Source organism: Gopherus flavomarginatus, chromosome 2 (assembly GCF_025201925.1).
Source record: "Gopherus flavomarginatus isolate rGopFla2 chromosome 2, rGopFla2.mat.asm, whole genome shotgun sequence".
Lineage (NCBI taxonomy): Eukaryota > Metazoa > Chordata > Testudines > Testudinidae > Gopherus > Gopherus flavomarginatus.
The window spans coordinates 12,708,949-12,731,473 of record NC_066618.1 but is presented as its reverse complement, the minus strand read 5'-3'; the positions used below and the strand labels follow the sequence as shown (position 1 = coordinate 12,731,473).

At 39.2% G+C, this 22,525-nt stretch overlaps 1 protein-coding gene across 2 annotated transcripts in view; it reads right to left on the bottom strand.

The window, feature by feature from the left end:
- Positions 1–22,525, bottom strand: part of CTDSPL (CTD small phosphatase like) — a 133,284-nt gene that overhangs the window by 28,366 nt on the left and 82,393 nt on the right. For both annotated transcript variants that reach the window (XM_050942801.1, XM_050942800.1), the window contains exons 2-3: positions 18,430–18,584; positions 9,126–9,158 (exon numbers count right to left, since the gene is read on the bottom strand). In XM_050942801.1, the coding sequence (XP_050798758.1) occupies positions 9,126–9,158; positions 18,430–18,584 (188 nt within the window). The remainder of the gene's footprint in view (positions 1–9,125; positions 9,159–18,429; positions 18,585–22,525) is intronic.

The following is a 22,525-nucleotide window of genomic DNA, read 5'->3' as shown; positions in this document are numbered from 1 at the left end:
ACAGAGATTTGGTATCTTAGTTACAAGACCATCCTGCCTCTCAAAAATAGTACATTTTTTCATTTTAAGGAATGTTAGTATATTTTTTTCATTTAACAGTAGCACTATGGGTATAAGCAGTTCAAAATGCATCACTACAGGACTGGAAGGGACCTCAAGAGGTCATCTAATCCAGTCCCTTGCACTCATGGCAGGACTAAGTATTATCTAGACCACCCCTGACAGGAGTTTGTCTAACCTGCTCTTAAAAATCTCCAATGATGGAGATTTCACAACCTCCCTGGACAATTTATTCCAGTGCTTAATCACCTTGACAGTTAGGAAGTTTTTCCTGATGTCCAACCAAAACCTCCCTTGCTGCAATTTGAGCCCACTGCTTCTTGTCCCATTCTCAGTGGTTAAGAACAACAATTTTTCTCCCTTCTCCTTGTAACAATCTTGGTTACGAGGTTACATGGTAACTAACTACATAGCAATTTCTTCTGCTACATGACGAGTGTTTTTACCAACAGTGTAAAGGATCCAAAAGCACCATTAAGATATAAATAACATGATGCCACCATCAAGTGTTCCATTATACATGAAACAGGATCTAACTTTTAAATATTTTTTTAAGATAGGTAGATAGCGCTGTCAGTCAGTCTGTCTACCTATCTATCTATCTATTGAGTACCACCAGGAAAAAAAATCATGAAAAAGAATGCACTGTGTCTGTTTTTTTCAAAATTAAATATCTTAGGAAAAATATATGCTAATAGCATTCTCTGATCCTTAGTAATGAGTAGTACTGAATGAATATATTATTCAGGTGGAATTGGAAGAGCTGAGGTAACTACTGCAGACTAAAAACAAATCAGGGATTGTTACAAAGACTGACATTGCTATGTATGGCGCATTAATGGCATGATATAAAAAATCCAGGACAAGACTGGCTGTACAATATGCATTATCACACAGAACCAATAACTGCTCCCTGGCAGCTGATCAAACCAAAACCAGGAAAGGAATGAACATCTCTGAAAATATTAGACTCAAGGGCCTTAGACTGAAAGAAGCCAACTGCCTTTGACTCTGGGCCAAGTAGTATTGTATTCCCTTCCTCCATTTGAAGCTTTGCTTTCACCAAGCAGCAGTTATGAAGGGAACTAGTGCATCTCCATCCTTCTCTCTCCATTCAGTATATTCACATACTTGGTTAACATCCAGAAACCTCCTGCTACCTGGAGTTTTGCCTAAACTCAAGATTTGCTACACACAAATCTGAGACTAAGCTTTCCCAAAGTTTGCCTTTATCTAGGGTTTTCCTTGAAGGATCCCCTCTGTCTCAGTCCCTAGTTTCCTCTTCAGAGAAAGACTCCGGCCTCTCCTGTTCCCTGGTTGATGGTAATTGGAACCAACTTGCTAATATGATGCAGCAGTAGATATACTATATTTTCAGAGTTCCAGCATCTGAGTGAATGGTGACTCAACAAAAGTGTTGCATTCTCAGACAGGGTCTTAGGACTTGCCATTTAGGTCCCTGCCACAAGGCATAATTAATCTGATCCTGTCTGAAAAGTAGAATACCTAAAGGGACCCCATGCTAAACACCAAACATTCTCAATAGTTTGCATGTCTGAAGATCAGAAGAAACGAGCAACTGGCTTTTGGTTCCTAGTTCATTAGTTCTTCACATGCAATGCCATTTCTGTGCGGACATCCAGCATGCGAAGGCTCTTCTCTCCTGCAGATCTGAAGGGGCATGGAAAATATGAATTACGAAGGAAAAGGTTTCACAATTCATGTGGAAACTAAATATCTTGAGTAGGAATTTAGTGTAAGGGTGACACCTAGGTGGTTTAAAGAAATGTAAGGGATGTGTATATCTGACTAACTCATTTATGCTGACATCCAAGCCTTCTAACTGGAGCGCTTTCTACCCAATTGTAGCAAAGCTTATATCAAGGAATAGGGAACGTTAATTTCTGTAGTATCAATTTTTAAATCCATTCCAATAGATCTAAATGAAAACACTGGAGAAAAGTCATAATTAGTAGATATTTCATAGTTAGTCAAAGAAGGTAAAATATTTATGATGATTAAAATGAGATCTCAAGCTCTTTACCTGTTTTCTTTTTTTTTTTAAATCAAGCTTTTTAGTAATTAGAAAGTGTAACAAACAGTGGTCACCATTAATAAATCAGCAGTGATTCACACTTACTACACAGCAATATCTGAAATACTGCAATATTTCCCTACAACAAAGCAGAAAAATGACTGGGTCTCAGACATCACTGTGTAGACACTGTGGATCAAATGTTGACTTTTTAAATACAAGCACCACAAGTACTTTCTGAGCCTTTTGTTTAGTCAAGATGAAAACTTTATGCATATTACAGTAGACATTGCGTCTTTAGAAGTTATTAAACTAGTTACTGTTCAGGGCTTATGCATTCATCTCAGGTTTCCATGCTGTAAATTAGCATAACAGCCTTCAAAAAGCATTGACTGATTAAAAGTTGCTCAAGTTAGTTGAAGAAATACTACATTCTTTGACAGAGTAAGCAGAAATTCTGGTTTTCTGTTTGAAGTGTCAACAAAAGGCAAATAACCATTTTTCAGGAATTCACTACATAAAGCAACAACTAAGCCTCCACAAAATGACGAGGTTAAAAGTGAAATTCAATGGAATTCACATCTTGTTAATGCTAAGCGTTGTAAGTAAGACACTAGAAGTAATTCTTTCACTCTATTCTGCACTGATAAGGTCTCACACAGTGGGAGTACTGTGTTCAGTTCTGGGCTTCACATCTCAGGAAAGATGTGGACAAATTGGAGACAGTTCAGAGGAGAGCAACAAAAATGAAAACATGATCTAGGAGGAAAGATTGAAAAAATTGGGTTTGTTTCGTCTGGAGAAGAGAAGATCGAGGGGGGACGTGATAAGAAAGATCTTGGAGTCATTGTGGATAGTTCTCTGAAAACATCCACTCAATGTGCAGCGTCAGTCAAAAAAGCTAACAAAGTTGGGAATCATTATGAAAGGGATAGATAAGAAAGAAAATATCATAATGCCTCTACATCAGCGGTTCTCAAACTGTGGGACGGGACCCCAAAGTGAGCCATGATCCCATTGTAATGGGGTCGCCAGGGCTGGCATTAGACTTGCTGGAGCCCAGGGCCGAAGCCCAAGCCCCATGGTCCTGGGCCAAAGCTCGAGACCCACGGCCTGGGGCTGAAGCCCAAGGACTTTAGCCTTGGGTGATAGAGCTCGGTTTTGGCTTTGGCCCCCCTGCCCGGGATGGTGTGGCTCAGGAGGGCTCAGGCTTCTGTCCCCTCTCTTGGGATCATGTAGTCAATTTTGTTGTCAGAAGGGAGCCACGGTGCAACGAAGTTTGAGAACCTCTGCTCTATATAAATTGATGGTACACCCACATCTTGTGCAGATCTTGTCACCCCAGCTCAAAAAAAGATATATTGGAATTGGAAAAGGTACAGAGAAGGGCAACAAAACATTTAGATATATGGAACAGCTTCTGTATGAGGGGAGATTAAAAAGTCAGACTTCTCAGCTTGTAAAAGAGCCGACTAAGGGGGGATATGATAGAGGTCTATAAAATCACGACTGGTGTGGAGAAAGTAAATAAGAAAGTGTTATTTACCCCTTCACATAATACATGAACCAGGGGCCACCAAATGAAATTAATATGCACTATATTTTAAACAAACCAAAGGAAGTACTTCTTCACACAATGCACAGTCAACCTGTGGAACTCTTTGCCTGGGGATGTTGTGAAGGTCAAAAGTATAACACGGTTAAAAAAAGAACTAGATAAGTTCATAGAGGATCAGTCCACCAATGGCCATTAGGCAGTATGGGCAGTGATGAAACACCATGCTCTGAATGTCCCTAGCCTTTGTTTTCCAGGAGCTGGGAATGGATGACAGGGGATGGCTCACTTGATGATTCCCTGCTCTGTTCATTGCCGCTGAAGCACCTGGCACTGGCCACTGTCAGAAGACAGGATTCTGGGCTAGAAGGACTATTGGTCTGACCCAGTATGGCCATTCTTATAATAGCTTTTAAGTACATAGACGATTGTTACAAGAAGGAGGGTGAAAAATTTTTCTTGTTAACCTCTGAGGATAAGACAAGAGGCAATGGGCTTAAACCACAGCAAGGGAGGTTTAGGTTGGACATTAGAAAAATCTTCCTGTCAGGGTAGTTAAGCGCTGAAATGAATTGCCTAGGGAGATTGTGGAATCTCCATCATTGGAGGTTTTTAAGAACAAGTCAGACAAACACCTGTTAGCAATGGCCTTGCTATTGCGTAGTCCTGTCTTGAGTGCAAGGGACTGGACTGGAGGTCCCTTCCAGTTCTACACTTCTATCTGATCTATGGTAAAGTATCTCTTTCCTGTTCATTCTCCCTGCAGTTTACTGCTTGGGCATGCACAGCAGCAGCATGGTGACTAGTCTTTTTAGTGCAGTTAAACACCATGTGTGAGCACAGGATACAAACAATAAATGAGATTTTAAAAGTGACTTCAAACTTGTATTTAACTCACTGCCAATGAAACCAATTTCTGCTGAAATGTATGCAGTCAGTTCAAACAAACAAACCAAAATGTCCCTCCCCCCCCAAGTTACAAAACATGAAATTAGCCAAAAGTAAAGAAAAAAAATGAGTAAAGACGGAAGTGAAAATCAGATGCTCTGTGCATAAGATTTCACTTACATGGAGATTGGGAATACGATTTTCTATGCCACTCACTTTCTAAATAATACTGGGATTCTGAGTGAATGGAAGAAATGGATACAGCACTTTGAAGTCTTAAACAACTACATACCAGTGAAAGCAGCAAAGAGTCCTGTGGCGTGCATCCGATGAAGTGGGTATTCACCCACGAAAGCTCATGCTCCAATACGTCTGTTAGTCTATAAGGTGCCACAGGACTCTTTGCTGCTTTTACAGATCCAGACTAACACGGCTACCCTTCTGATACTACATACCAGTGCTGTATATTCACCAGTGCTTTCACTCAAAGGAGACTACAGCCAACTGCTGAAACCACTATGATTCTGCTTTATTACTTAGAAAGAAAGACACTAGAAAAACCAAGTTGAGAGAAATCCAAGAAAGCAAGGATATTCTGAACTACAGTAAAAACAACACCTTTAATTTACTGAGGTACAAGGACTCCTCAGGACGCCATTTCACCTGGAAACTCTCTCTCTCTCTCAAACTGATCGGGGGGGGGGAGTAGGGGGGGATAGCAAGCTCTTTTTTGTTTATTCACAGCACCATCAAAAATTACTAAAATCTGGTTACAAATATTAGAAAAAAACAAATTACTTTATTGCTGCTTAACACACACCTCCTCTGCAAATTCAAATGTAACATTCTACACTACACAGAAAGCAGAAATGCTTTCTCAGTAACACTTTTTTTATTTTAATTTTTTTTTTTAAAAAAAGCAGCAGTAGACTCCTCTGCGGGTGCTGATGAAAACTTGAAATCTGACAGGGATGTGATCTCTGGCTAACAGACATGTCTTTCTGGGGCTAGGAGAAAATCTGCAAATTTGTCATGTTGTGTGTGTTGAAATACAACATACTTCATGAAGGTAAATTGTTTTTGACACAATAAAGCTAATGATCTGTTGCTGTTTCACTGGTGTTGCACACACATGTGAAAAACGATGGGAAATTCTCACAGAACAGATGATCTCTCTAGATTTATCACTAGATTTGTGCGTACGTGCTCAATAAAATTGAAAATCCATTCAGTTTTAACATATAGGGACTTGTGCAACCTAGCGAGGCTCTTTTCAAAAACCTAAGAAATTTAAAAACTTAAAAATCTAATACATTATATGATTAAATATGCAAACCATATAAAAGTTAAAAAAACAACTTGAGTTTGCTTAAGTAACTTTAGTTCTGTATCCTCATGGTATATATTAGGGTACAACCTTTAGGTACATTATCATATGCTATTTCACCCTAAGGATATCTTCCTCATTCAGCCCCAATTCAGCAAGCACTTAACCATGTGTTTAAGACTCACTGACTTCAATGGGTCTTAAAGCAGATGCTTACATACTTTATAGACTGAACCTCAGGATCTCAGTGCTCAGGATGGATGGTGTATTAAAAATAGAAAGGGGGGCATAAAAAACCTTAACCCTGACCCTTTATATATAGGTATTATGATTCAGTCTTTATTTACATGACCATATACCGATATTTTCCCACCTCACTGGGATATTATGAAGATAAGTTCAGTAATGTTAAGAACATAAGAACGGCCAGACTGGGTCAGAGCAAAAGGTCCATCCAGCCCAGTATCCTGTCTGCCGACAGTGATCAATGCCAGGTGCCCCAAAGGGAATGACCTAACAGGTAATGGTCAAGTGATCTCTCTCCTGCCATCCATCTCCACCCTCTGACAAACAGAGGCTAGGGACACCATTCCTTACCCATCCTGGCCAATAGCCATTAATGGACTCACCTCCATGAATTTACCTAGTTCTCTTTTAAATCCTGTTATAGTCCTAACCTTCACAACCTCTTCGGGCAAGGAGTTCCACACACTGATTGTGTGCTGTGTGAAGAACTTCCTTTTATTTGTTTTAAACCTGCTGCCTATTAATTTCATTTGGTGACCCCTAGTTCTTATATTATAGGAACAAATAAATAACTTTTCCTTATTCACTTTCTTCACACCACTCATGATTTTATATACCTCTATCATATCCCTCCTTAGTCTCCTCTTTTCCAAGCTGAAAAGTCCTAGCCTCTTTAATCTCTCCTCATATGGGACCCGTTCCAAACCCCTAATCATTTTAGTTGCCCTTCTCTGAACCTTTTCTAATGCCAGTATATCTTTTTTGAGATGAGGAGACCACATCTGTACACAGTATTCAAGATGTGGGCGTACCATGGATTTAAATAAGCGCAATCAGTTATTCTCTGTCTTATTCTCTATCCCTTTTTAAATTATTCTTAACATCTTTGCTTTTTTGACTGCAGCTGCACACTATGTGGACGTCTTCAGAGAACTATCCACGATGACTCCAAGATCTCTTTCCTGATTAGTTGTAGCTAATGTTTGAGAACTCTGAGACTATAAGAGGGAATCTCATAGAAAATCCTATTAATAAAGAAAAAGTTCTTCCTTCAGAGTAATGGTTAGGTGCTGTGCAGTGCAAGAAGCAGGCCATAGACCTAAACAATGAGAATATTGAACAGTTGCCTCATTTACTGAGCACCAACCACACTGAGCATCAAATTCACCATTTAATTCTGCTATTTCTTTAAAATTTGGAGAATATAGCTTTGAAATTTTTGAGAAATATTTGTACAGACTTACAAAGATAATCTTCTTAACAGGTAAATACAAACAGTGGTAGAATACTGATAGTGCACACTTTAACAAGTCTCGGATGTCTAATTTCTTATAAAAAGGGTTTGCTGTTTCTGTTAAGATGTTTATATTTGGAATGAGTGAACTGAATGAGTTCATAGTCGCCAGTTAACAGCCAAGCTTTATTACATTCTTCTGTCATTTGCAGTGTTGTGGTTATATTTTACTAATAGTAAAATCTCATCTTAAACTGTTAATGCTTTATTCCATTTACAGTTGGATGCCATGCTTTGACATGGTAAGATAGCTACAGCACTGGTTTCTAGCTATAGTGGTTGTCAGTGCTGCTAAAATGATGAGAACTGAAGTTGGAAGGGATGGGAAAGCAAGATAGTAACCTAGCAGTGAATGCTGCATGCCACTAAAAGTTGATATTTTCAGGTTTCTAGTGATATACACCTTTTGCTTCTAGCCCTGATGATCTGAGAGATATCAAGTTTTAAAACTATCACTGGTCCTTCAGGGTAATGCTTTTTTGGCACTGGTCCAGGACTACCAAATAGGAAGCAACAATCCTGGAACGGGTATAATTTCCAACAATTTTCATCTCTAAGGAAAGATGGTGATTAAGAGAAGAGATCTGTGTGGCTGAAATACTAATCTCAACACTATTAAGCTGCAGCATTGACGGGGTCCAAAAAGACATTGGTTTCAATGTTGGGCCTTAAGGAGCCGGAGTATAAGAGAAAAATAGGGGAATTGTCAGGGAAATAGTCCGATCTTCAGAGATTTAGGACACTTGCGGGAGAGGGAATATATCAGTGCCCTCACAGACTTGCACTGACATTGCTTTAAGAACTTTGCTCTAGCAAATCTCAATAAGGTACTGTAAATGGTGAAGGAGTATTGGCACATACAGTGCTGAAAAGTATATCTGCAATTTAAAAAACATTAAAAAAACCCCAAGTCCATATTAAAGTAGTCTGAGAATTATCAAAACAAAACAGATTGGCAAAATAGATTAAGTCTGAACAATTTTTAAAATCCCTAGGTCAAAGAGCATCAAATGTTTTTATTTGGTTTTGAATAACTCCAACCTGACAACTTGTATTCCAAGTTTGAACCAGGTGACATAAACAGACCTACTAAGCCCAGAAAACTATGATTCATAACAAAACCACCACTTAAACAACTACAAATACTCTTTGAGTAGCTTGCACCAAGAAAACTAAAGCCTCATTTTACAGGATCTAATCTCCAACAGATGAGCTTAAATAATTGGGGCATGTGGAAATAGAAGACGTAAAGTTCATAGAATCATAGGGTTAGAAGGGACCACAAGGGTCATGTAGTTTAACCCCCGGCCAAGACACAGGATTTGTTGACTCATATCCCTGCCCATTTAGTACCAGTGAGTTGCCTTTTGTCCCCAATATGACTGTTAAATAACTTCAGTGTGTTGGCTTTTGAGTACCTCTTCATACATTTTCACAGTGACAAAAATCAGAGTTAAGGTACATGATGGATAAATTCAGATGACAGCTTTACAGAGCTGGACTGTCCTTTTGTTCCTATTCATTAGTTTTATCTGTATACCTCATAGACACATTTAAGGTAATTTACCTCACAACTTTATACAACCTTACAGGTTAGAAAACAAAAAAAAGTCTTATAACATGCAACACAGAGCAGATCCAGTCAACTCCAACATAATATAAAATGAACCAAAGCAAAAACTATGAAAATTATTAAAATAAAAGGGATAAAAATACATACACTTGGTATGGGAATGACCTGCATCTGGTCACCCTGGGGGAAAAGAAAAAAAAATATCATTGTAAGGGCTTTTGAAAGGGTGGAACAGAGAGATCTGAGACATTCAATTTGGCACTCAAACATCTTAACAAAAAAGCTCTAAGTATTCAAGAACTCAACAAAAAATAATCAAACAGGTCCTTGCATTTTAGTGGCTAAAATGATTGGTTAGTATAACACAGTATTAGTGATTGTTTCAGACCATAAACTGATATATCCCATGCTTTAATTAATAAGAGGAAGTAGGAAAATATATCCACGTTCACTTCAAGATTTCCTTTCTTTAAATAATAAAGTCCACAGATTAGTTAAAATAAGTACACCAGTCTGATTGAAGCTTCTGGGCAGACCAGACTTGTCAGTCACTGGCAGCAATGGAATACCCTGTCTCCTGAATTTCCCTCCAGCTGAGGTGACTTTCAGAACCAGGTTCATTCAAAACAACTTTCCTAAATTACAGATTGTGTTAAATATAGTTTAAGGAACAAGAATTTCTCCTACTGCAGAGCATGGTAAATTTCACCTCACAAACCTACACTCTTGGGTGTCAGTTTCCATCTCTATTCTAGATGAGCCATCTGTCTCCAGGATGATCCTGATGCATGTGGACCTGATTGCTTGAAGAGAGGAAACTTTCAGGTAGCATAAATAAAAAAAAATTCCTATTCTTCTGTGCCCTAAGGTCCACAGATTGGTACAATGTGTATCCAGGGTCGGAAGCAGAATTGTCGTTTAAATACGGACAGCCAAAATAAAATAGATTATATATAAATATTTCTTCTATCATCCCTTGGGCATTAAGGCATGGAGAATACTTCTGCTAAAAGGAGGAAATGGCATAATGACCAATATGCAGAATTTGGTGAAGTAGGCCTTCTAGTAGATCTCAATTACAGGAGACATGACTACTTTGCCCTGAAACTGCCAGTGCTCCTAGGATTGGACTACAATGCCTAACCAAAGGAGGAATATTTCTTGAATGCCATGGCAGTTCTGAGGACAACCCGGTCTTCATTAAAAGTACAATACTAGATCTCAGAGAAAGCTCTCAATTTCAAACAACTCAAATAAGCCTTTGGGAGCCCTACGCTAGTTGGTTGGAAGTATACTACCACTTACTTCTGAGTTTCACTCTGGGTAATGCTGTAAGGAGCAGAATGTGGTTCCAAGGTTGTCCTCTGACTGTGCAGGGTTGGAATAAGGTTGATGTCCCAAAGATGCATTTAACGCTGGCAGCTGTGTATAAAACTTCTTGCCTTTAACATGTTGAGAACATTGAACTACACACACTTGACCTTTTTGCTTGGGCACTCTTATATGTCACAATAAAGTCATACTAGGGGAACTCAAGGCTATGTTTCACTGGTTGAACGTGGTAGTTAAAACTATGAACTTTGCATCAGCCAGTAGAATAAGTTCTATATTTACATGGCAGAAGTCAGTTTAGTAAAGTTGTGGTTGCACCCAGAAATATCTTAATCAGCATGAGTCAGTTTGTTGGGCTGGTAATTGATCTCTTTGCATCTGGAACCAGTAAATAAAGTAACCTGCAGTCTGGACCCAGTGAGGTCTTCGTGCAAAACTGGGTAGGGTTCATGCTATAGGTCTTTCCATACTTTATAAAAAATAGGAGACAGAGTGTGGTTATGATTCTGTTTCGTACTTTTGGCTGAAGAAGCTATGGCTCTCAGAATTGATTAACCTAGCATTAGCTTTTGGGATGTCTCTGTCTCTGAGGGGATCTGCTATTGTGAGACCAATCCTCTATCTTGGCCCAGACAGATTTAAAATGAATACTTGGATGAAGTAATTGCTGCTCTCAAGGATCCCAAAACAGACGTCAGGAACTTGGGGTTCCATCTCCTTGGTGAGCAGTGCATATAGAGATAAGAAACGTTGCTCCGCTCCGCACAAGAGAATTTCTCTTGGGCATGGGGCTGATCATGTTCTTCATAGTTATTCTTAAAACTCTATTAGACATGTTGACTGTCACAAGAATAGGTCTGTTATCCATTGAATAAGCAGTGCTCTGAGACCTCAATGAATCATTGTGTTCCACCTCTTTTCCATTCCCTGATCTGAATCAGGAAAAGCCCGGAAAAAAAAAATCTGATTTGCTGCATTCATCACCTACCGAAGCAGAGAATGTACAACTGGAGCAAGAACTCTGCCAATTAATGAGATTGGTGAGGTGCAGAGGGGTATACCAACTGAGTATAATGTGAACTGTGTATCGCTTAAGCACGCCTGTGTATTAGATCATAATTCCTAATAAGCTCCAATAAGAATTGAATTTTTGTTTATGACACCATTTGTTTTTCATTATGATCATCTTCATGGTCTGTTAATCTTCCTTTGACATGAGACCTTGTATCTGACAGTATTCATCCTCAGCCCAGTGCTATGACTGACTCTCCTGGAATCATGTGTCTGCGTTTGTCCTGAATTCAAGATACAACAGGAAGCCCATGTATCACTGTGTGTGCGTTTCGGGTTATTCCTCAACACTCTACACTATAGCCAGCTTCTGGAGGAAGGAGCTGAAGGCGAGGCCAGGCATGGCAACCTGCAATGGCAGCTGGGATCAAAAAAGCAACACTTTCTCAATTATTCTGGTGTTGCAGGAAATCCTTATCCTTCTATTACTTACACCTTCATAGGGTGCAGGAGAACAGATATACAGCCACAGCTTGTCTAGGGCAACTGTAGACCCCTTAAGTGTAGTTTCACAACACCGAGTACTTTTCTGCCAGCATTTTTTTTTAAATATGTTTTACTACTCGATTTTTTAGCTCTGATTTGGATTGCTGGCCTTCCTTCACTAAGAAAGAATTCCCTTTGAGGGTGAACCTGTCTGCATGCCTTTAGGAATCAGCACATATCTAACATTTTTACCTATGACCTGATCAAATCATCACTGATAAAGTTTACAGATGACACAAAATTGGGGGAGTATAATGAAGAGAAGTCACTGATTCAGGGCAATCTGGATTGCTTGGTAAACTGGGGGAAAGCAAACCATATGCATTTTAATATGATTTAAATTCAGAAACAAAGAATGCAAGCTATAGTTACAGGATGGGGAACTATCATAGAAAGCAGTGATTCTAAAAAAAGATTTGGGGGTCAAGGTGGATAAGTCAGCTGAACATGAACTCCTAGTACAATGCTGTAGTTAGAAGGACTAACGTGATCCTTGGATGTATAAACAGGAAATCTCAAGTAGGAGTAGAGAAGTTATTTTATCTCTATATTTGGCACTGGTGTCACTGCTGCAGGAGTACAGTGTTCCGTTGTGGTGTTCACAATTCCAGAAGGATGTTGATAAATTGGAGAGAGTTCAGAGAAGAGCCACGGATTAGAAGACATGACTTATACTAACAGAGTCAAGGAGTTCAATCTATTTAGCTCAACAAAGAGAAGACTAAGGGGTGACTTGATTATAGTCTAAGTACCTCCCTGTGGAGCAAATATTTAACAATGGGCTCTTCAGTCTAGCAGAGAAAGGTATGCCATGATCCAATGACTGGAACTTGAAGCCAAATTCAGAATGGAAATAAGCCGTAAATTTTTAACAGTGAGTGTAATTAACCATTGGAACACTTTACAAAGGGTTGTGGTGGATTCACCTACACTGATTTTTTAAATGATCTAAGGAATTATTTTGGGAAAGTTCTATGGTCTATGTTCTACTGGAAGTCAGACTAGATAACCACAATAGTCCCTTCTGGCCTTGGTATCTATGAAGCAATGGCCTGACCTTTTCTGCACTGATCTGCCATGCTGCACTCTGTAAGGGTGAGTAGGGGAACCCAACACAGATGATTAATTCCTATGATGCACTTCACGAAGGTGTCCAGGAGAATCAAACATTAAGGACTGTCCGCGCTACTACATTCTGTGAAGGAGAGCAGGGGTAACAGCACTGGTTATTCATTTATTTCTCCTTTGGGAATTTTTTCCCTTAAACCTGCTTCAAAAAAGGGGAGTGAAACTGTGCTCAGGGATTGCTCCGAAAATAATACACATGGCTAGTGATCTCTCTGTCCTATAAAAGGTTGGGTTTGTTTTTCTCCCCTCCCTCGGGTGGACCCTTTCTGGGTCTCTCAAGGAAGGTACTGGCTTGGGGTTCAAGGATGGGCTCACCAGAAGCTGTCCCCTCTCTATTGCATAGGATCTGCATGGATCAAATTGATCTGTTTCCCCTGGAGGTCTCAGCCTGTGATATGAGAAGTCCTGGGGAAGGAAGGCTGTTATAGCAGGGGGAGGGAGCTCTCTCCGCCATTAGCAGCATCTGTGTTGTGACAAGTGCTCTCCACCCATGACTTCTGGGGAAGTGGAAGTGTAGGAGGTGGCTGAGTTCCGCAATCCGGGGCATGGCTGCTGGTGCAGGCTACAGGGACTCAGGGGCAATCTTTACTCCTGGGGAATTCTGTGCCACTGCGCAATGAAGAATTTTGCAAAAATTAATGTTGTGTGTGCACACAATTCCCCTTCCCCACCCCGAATAGGCTGCAGAGATATTGGTTGTCTCTAGGGTCCGCTGGACCCAGCAGATCACAGTTTGCAAACAGAAGACAAAGCAAGTGAGAGGGAACTGGAGGGTTCCCAACACTCCCTGAAGGAAGGAGGCGGCAGCATCTTGGCTTGGGGATCCCGTGGCTGGGCTCTGGGGGGGAAAGGAGTGTGAGTGTCTGGGCTGAGGGAGCCCCATGGCTGGACTCTGAGGGTGAGGGGGCTATGAATGTCTGGCCCCCCGACTGGGTTCTGGAAGAAAGGGGACAGAGAAACAGGAACTGGGTTGTCATAGGGGTTTCTTTAACTACTCCTGGGGGAATTTTTTGTTGTTGTGTCTGTATTGTTACAGACATACTTGCTGACAGGTATTTTGAAATAAATTACCAAAATAATTGAAACTGGTGTAATTATATAGTGTTATTTTGACAAATAAAATTTGCAGAATTTTTAAATATTCTGTGCAGAATTTTTAACTTTTTTGGCACAGAATTCCCCAAGGAGTAAATCTCCATCTGGGGTATGCTGCCCTTCTGGCTTCACCTCCATTCATGAAGATTGGGGTGAGGGACTGCTTGTCCCAGAGCCTGGTCTTCTCCAAATCTGCACATCTCCTTTCCTGCCAGGGGAGGGGGCCCAGGCTTGTCTGGACTTCATCTTGCCCAGAACAGCTGGCCTCTCCTATCTTGCCTGGGAGAAGAGGTCAAGGCAAATGGGATTTTGCACTGTGACTGAAATTGCACTCTAGCCAGAGTCAGCTGAACTCCCCAATGACACAGTTGATAAGGGGGGGACATTCAAAAGACCCTTCCCTTTTGTCTCTACAGCTGGGAGGAGTGGTTGAGTCTGTTTGCCATTGGGGAGAAAGAAAAAATGGAGGGAGTTTCAAGAGGAATGGCATTCTTTTGCTGCCATACTGACAGGTCTGGTTCAGCACCCAAGGGGCAAGCAGGATGATGTACCCATTGTGCTATGGCCCACAGATCTGTTACAAAGGTTTGTTCTGCATTAAGGGGCACTGTAGCTATATGGAGAAATAACAGAAAAAAGCTTGCATTATAATTTCAGTAATTTCAGTAGTTTCAGCTGTACTGAAAATTAACTATTTCAGAATGGACTGATCAGAACTCAACGTATAAGGCACACATTGCAAAGAGACTGTTCTAAGCAGTATTTTTAAAAATAGCTTCATACTTTTTAGAGAGTATCTGATTTTTAAAGGTTTTTTTTAATTAAAATGGAATAGTAATCACTGCTATAAAATTGTAGTTATTCAATATTCTCAGCTCTGCACTTCGTCCGACCCTATGAACCAGTAAAGGGTCACTCAGGTAGTCAATCACAGCTGAACAATGCCAGATTGCAATGCTTGGTAAAATGCAACCACCACACTTGCTGTATGGCCTAAAAAATATTTTTCAGAGTAAACCAAAAATATTAAATAGCAACAGAATTATTTAACACAAGAATGTTAGCAGATCTGTCTTATTTCACTTAGTTTTGAAGACATTTTTTACAAAAATTTAGTTGTTGCTCTCCATTTTGCTTAACAACAAGCTGTTAATGCTGAAACGGATAAAAACTAATTCTTAAACCAATTAAAACTAAATCTACTAGGTCAATTTCAAGAATGTTCTTTAACAGTTTTAGAACTGCTTACACTAAATTTCTATAAAATCACAATGTGCTTTCCCCATGTCTACTTCCTTCTATTAATTTGTTTTTCTTATCTTTATCATTAGCATCCATATAGCAACAACCCTAAAAGACAGAAGGTGAAATACACAGACCATTTTATGCTACAGCTTCTGAAAGGGACTAACTTCATGATTGCTTAATGTCCTTCCTCTGTTTTTCAGGGAAATAGTCAGGTCAGAAAAGCTCTTGCCTGATAAAATTTGACTTGAGAGCTGCAAATTCAAAGCATTTTCTGAAAAATTGCATTATCTCATACAATGTGACACCGAGTGTTCAATTATTTATCATTCCAAATCATTTATACAGTTATCAACTTTAAATTCTCTAACAGTGTTATTTCAAATTTAAAATAAAGGCAGCATATACATTGCCACTGCAACTAAGCTCCTACCAATGACACATTCATATAGCTTTCACTTATTTTCATCAAGGTTCAAGACCTCAATCTCCTTTCAATAACTTTACAGGCTTAGTTAAGTGGTTTAAGGATTTGACACTTTTTACTACCAAGTATTCTAAAGCTTTGTTGAAACGGGCCTTTTCACAAATTAAAATACGTTTGCCTCACTTTTTAGTCTATTCATAGTTATGAAAAATTTAATCCTTCCTAAGCATTCTTTTGATTGTTACTTAGTTACTGAATACTTCTACTGAATTCACTGAAAACTGTTGTCCAATTTTAAAATGTGAACCTTGTGACATTTGTTTCTGACTATCTGAATTTGGATGAACATTCATTTCTGAATTTTACAAATTGGAGTCAACTGTTTAATATTAATATTATATTAATACAAATTAACATGAGGACAATATCTAATATTTACACAGCATATTTAGTGGGTCCCTCAAGACATAATGTACATTTGTCAGAGTTATCTGTATAATATTATGCCTTATGAACATTTCTATTTTGGATAATTAGACAAAGAGTAATTATTCTATCCCATAAAAACTGAATTATAAGATATTTTCTAGAGATCTGAGGATACCACGTACATTAAAAAGTGAGAGAATTACAAAATATTTAGGAGTAGTTTACATTTTGAAGTTTTTGGCCATCAAGCCAAAGAACTTGATCATTTTATTAGTTTGGTCTCCCAACACAATACCACTGCTAACACTCAAATATTTTACTTTTTATCTCTTTTCTCTGGATCTTTTTCTTCCTCTGGAATTTATTCTTTTTTTTCACCTCTTATTTTGCCAATAATCTTCTCTCCCTGCATCCTTCCCACATCCTGTTATTTTGTAAGGGACAGAGCTTTGTTAATTCCCTGGTTTCTTCCATATTACTACATTTTTGCACACACTCCCTGCAGTAGACTGGAAGTTTGAGACTCTCCCTTTCTCATGGAAGACTAGATTTTGCTCACTCCACAGTTAGTCAATAATGCAGCTGCAGTTAGGCAAAGAGGTCTACTGGACAGAGATGCAATTCCACCTCTTCTCTGGGTACAGCATACACACTGCAGTGCACCTAACCTACTGGCCCTATGGGTAATGGACCAAATTCAGTCTCAGACTAGTTTGCACTATTCCAATTCAACACTCCAACCCTCCACTTCGTTTCCCTGCTATCCTGATCTGCTCATCCTTTCTTCCTTCCCCTGGATAGCTCCTGTGCCACTGCTCCAGCATTTCAGAGTCCAAGAGGCATTTACAAAAGCAGAAAAGTGACATGAAACTGACAGGAACTGTGTCAAGATTCTGAACTGGAGCTGTGTGAGATGTGGAAGGGAGAAGGAATTCCTTTATTTCTACTACTCTTGCCCACACCAGCAGCAAAGGCTCACCCCTATTCTTCTGAGGCTCCCATGCCTAAAGGAACAGATGGGAAGTTGCTCTGGATAACACTATAATACAATTCTGCCATGGAGAGTTCTGAAAATATAGCATGGCTTTGAGAAAAAGATAGGATGCCTCTGATTCCCACGCCAAACCAAGTCTTTGGTCATGCAAGGCAACTTGCCTCCATGTTATCAGTTTAAAATATGTACAAAGTTATCATTATATGCTATAGTTTTATGGATATGTATCCCTCTGGATTTCATAGCCACTCCTTTTTCATTTAAAGATTAGAAATTTTAAGGGCTTATTCAATTTAAATTACCCACTGTTCAATTACTATTTTAAACCTCAAAATAAGCTAGCACAACACAGCCTGCAACCTGGGAAAATAATCACTCTAAACTGACATCTCTGGGGTGGTCTCATGGCAGCACAATACCTATGAGGTGAGGTGGGATTGAAAGAATCAGAATGTGAATTGCTCCCTTACCCTACCCCATGCTAGGAATGCCTCATATCACTCAAAAAGCTATTTCAACTGCAGCTCAAAGTAGTGCTAATTGGCTCCAAAAGGAATAATATCTAACCTTCTTCAGTTGGAGATCAACAATGGGGGTAAAGGAGGTGGATTGGGGGAAGGAAAAAAGCGAGAGTCCTTTTCCTATGACAACACAAGTCCAGATTTTTGGGTTCCTTGAGATTTTATACAGGCCTGGTCCACACTTAAAAATTAGCTGATTCGGTTACGTAGCTTAGGGCTGTGAAAATTTTCACATTCTGAGTGTTGCAGTGAGGTCAACCTAGCCCCTGGTGTAGAGGCAGCTAGATTGACAAAATAATTCTTCTGTTGACCTCGCTGCTGCCTTGGAGAGATGGAAGAGGTTTTTCCAGTGATAAGGTTAATCCATCGACAGAGAAAGTGTCTACATTACACTGCTACAGGAACACAGCTGCAGCCCCATAACAACTGTAGTGCAGATATGTCCACATTGTTTGCATATACAGTTATTTTCTTCAGAGCTGCAGTACTAGAACCTTGTCTTAAATTATGTTTACCTTTTTAAAGAAAAATGAAAATATTTTAAATTGGTGTCTCAACAGGTGCTATTTAGTACTTTTTCAAGATGTCCACACTATTTGAGTTACAATAAAGTTGAGCCTTTCACATGGGAAACATACCATGTAATTTGAGACTGCAAATTTATTTACAAGGATCTAAAGAACAAAAATAAATAAATAAAAAAAAATGGTACAAGTCACTAACCTTCTGAAGTCCTCCATTCTCCTCCACCAATGGAGGAAGAGTACTAGTGCTATTGGTAGATGGTGGTTCCACATTGTAGTCACGAAAACAGCAGAATAAGGTGCTAAAGATACTTCGACTCCTTTGCTTCTTCAAGCTGATATTACATTGGGACACTATAAAATGGGGGGAAAAGAAATCACGCTTTAAGTTTTCCAGATATAAAAAGGTTATATATTATTTGAAAATTCCTGATGTTCATCAACTTTACCTTCACACATTACACCATATCCTTCACTGTCAAACTTACACACAGAGGTCTGCATATACATATCAGGTTTGGCTCTCCACACAATCCAAACTCTTGTGATACCATACTGAGATCTTACTTTGATAGATGCTCTAGAAATACCTAAAACAGATACTGTGACCTATAGCCAGTAATTTGCTGGCAAAATCTGACTCTGAAATGAAACTCTGCTCTAAAACAGAATGTCATCAGGAGAAGTCAACTGATCCCTGGGCATATTTTGGGCAAAACACTTTACTGTTTGAGACACAAACTCATTCCACACAGGTTTTTTTTTTTTTTTAATTCTACTGCTTATGCCTTCACAGCTATGTTATAGAACATGAAAAAGCATAACAAACAACTCTTGTAGCACAGAGAATTAGATGAAGTGTCAGAAAGTAAGGCTGCAATTCCTAATGTGGAACAGATTTACGTGGCCCTGTGTGCTGAACCAGGGTAACTGAAGTTGCAGCATAAGGGAGGCAGAGAAACATTTTTGAAAGATATAATAAAACATACAGACTATGAGCTATCACTCATGAGGTACACAAAGGACCGCTAGTAAGCCCAAATGCTTTCAGCCCACAGGTTTAGCAACTACCTTCTACTATTACTCCTTCTCAGGGAGTAGGACAACTGTTATCCAAATATCCACTACAATCTTCATTGCCAGGTTATCAGATACATGTTAGAAAAGCAACCATTTTCTGAATTTCCTCAGGACTAATCCTGATGAAAATAAGTATTTAGAAATATTTAATTTTATTACTACACCTCTACCCTGATATAACGCTGTCCTCGGGAGCAAAAAAATCTTACTGCGTTATAAGTGAAACTGTGTTATATCGAATTTGCTTTGATCTGCCAGAGCGCGCAGCCCCGCTCTCCCGGAGTGCTGCTTTACCACGTTATATCTGAATTTGTGTTATATCGGGTCGCGTTATATCAGGGTAGAGGTGTACTTGAGATCTGGATCAATACAATCTACATTACCTCTCCTGGAAAAATACCTCATACGACTCTCACACAATCTTATCTATTTCACTGCACAATTTTTAGTGACACTGAACATATAACATGGTAATATAATGTAAATCTAAAATAATATGTGCATTTTTAGGTAAAAACAAGGCTCTAATATAACTACTAATGTTAATCTGCTCTAACCCCTCAGACAGAGACCAACACCTACAAAATCTCCACCAAGCATTCTCAAAACTACAATACCCGCACGAGGAAATAAGGAAACAGGTCAACAGAGCCAGACGTGTACCCAGAAGCCTCCTACTGCAAGACAAACCCAAGAAAGAAACCAACAGGACTCCACTGGCCATCACATACAGCCCCCAGCTAAAACCTCTCCAACGCATCATCAAGGATCTACAACCCATCCTGGACAATGATCCCACACTTTCACAGGCCTTGGGAGGCAGGACAGTCCTTGCCCACAGACAACCTGCCAGCCTGAAACATATTCTCACCAGTAACTGCACACTGCACCATAATAACTCTAGCTCAGGAACCAATCCATGCAACAAACCTCGATGTCAACTCTGCCCACATATCTACACCAGCGACACCATCACAGGACCTAACCAGATCAGCCACACCATCACCGGTTCATTCACCTGCACATCCACCAATGTAATATACGAAATAATATGTCAGCAATGCCCCTCTGCTATGTACATCGGCCAAACTGGACAGTCTCTACGGAAAAGGATAAATGGACACAAATCAGACATTAGGAATGGCAATATACAAAAACCTGTAGGAGAGCACTACAACCTCCCTGGCCACACTATAGCAGACCTTAAGGTGGCCATCCTGCAGTAAAAAAACTTCAGGACCAGACTTCAAAGAGAAACTGTTGAGCTTCAATTCATCTGCAAATTTGACACCATCAGCTCAGGATTGAACAAAGACTGTGAATGGCTTGCCAACTACAGAACCAGTTTCTCCTCTCTTGGTTTTCACACCTCAACTGCTAGAACAGGGCCTCATCCTCCCTGATTGAACTGACCTCGTTATCTCTAGCTTGCTTGCTAGCATATATATACCTGCCCCTGGAAATTTCCACAACATGCATCTGAGGAAGTGGGTATTCACCCACGAAAGCTCATGCTCCAAAACGTCTGTTAGTCTATAAGGTGCCACAGGATTCTTTGCTGCTTTTACAGATCCAGACTAACACGGCTACCCCTCTGATACTAATGTTAATGCAACCAGAGGATATTTATATAGCACGTAAGAATAAAAATATAACAAGATTACTATTAGATACTCGCATGTTTTGGATGCTGTTGTGAGACATGATACCCAGAGTATATTATCTTAAAATCACTTGAGAAGAGTAAACCCTACATTATATAGGATCACAACCTTGGGAAGGCAGGACCACCTTGCCCTTCCCTTACATGGAGCAGAAGGGGTACCAATAAGCAAAGGACTAATTACCCTCACTTTTTGATCCTGCTATAATTTAATAAAAATAATCTTTTAAACAAACTCTGAGCAAGCAACCATTTTATACCTACCTTCTTTTCAATTATAATATAGATTTAAATTAAAGGCACAGAGAAACACTTCAATCAGAAGCTGCTGACTTAAGGATTTCATTGGCTCCTAAACATTTTGCTGTGACAGATGGAATGAAAAGAGTCGTTAAGCTATTTCTCTCTATTTCCTTTGCCCTTTCACAGGTGCAGGACTACTGAAGGCAATGTATACACAACCACCACCCAGATCCAGAATAGCAATCAACATCTTAGATTTCAATTTTTACAGTGTCTTTTCCAAACAGATTTGATCAGCCTTGCAAAATTCTAATTGACTGTTAAAAGTGATTTTTTAAAAACAAATAATAAAATAAACTAGACATTTTATTTATCACCATGGTTAAGTGTGGGAAATAGTTTTTTGTGGCTTGGCTGGTGGTCTATTTTCCTGACAATTTCATAAGGATGCATTAATAAAACAGTACATTTCACTTCATTCATTTTCCCCCCTCAAAAATACTGTCTAACGTATCTCAGACAGTTTTTCTCCTCATACATCAAAGTTTTAAATCTGATCAAAGCAACAGATCTATTTGGAAAACGAAAATCCTTCAGAAAGATACAATAATATTAATCCACACTAAAAAGGAGCAACATACCACTTCAACACACAGGGCACAAACACACAATAGTAGATAGAGATAAAACATCACACTACACCCATCGTAGAATTGAATGGTCTTTTAAATAAATTAATAGCTGTGTGAAAATAAAATAATTCTTTTAATGTTGAAACAGTCATCATACAAATTATGTTTTCATAACATTTTCTCCTCCCTATCATTTGCAAAATTCTAGTACAGGTCAAAGAGTAATATTTTTTTCCCCAATATTTCATTTGGTAAACATTTTCTCCCTTTTAAAAAACCAGCAGTGGAACTCAACATGGTTACTTTTGGTTTACTGCCACAAAGTGGAAACACTCACAGTATCTGAAAGCGAATAGAATTTGTACATGCATATTCTCTTAAATTCAGGTTATGTTTAGCTAACATGGTAAATTTTACATTAAAAGAAACTGAACTTATGTTGCTTAAGGCAGTACTCTAAAAGTTCATACAATTAAACGTTTTTGTATAAAATCCATTCTATTTATTTACTTTGATTTATACATTAACAACGTTCTAAATGCTTTTCACATATTAAGAACCACAACTATAAATGAAGGACCACATTCTCAAAATGGTGTGAACATTTCTGATTGCACCCAATTTTCACATATACAATGCCTCGGGCCTAGGGCCCTACCAAATTCAAGGTCCATTTT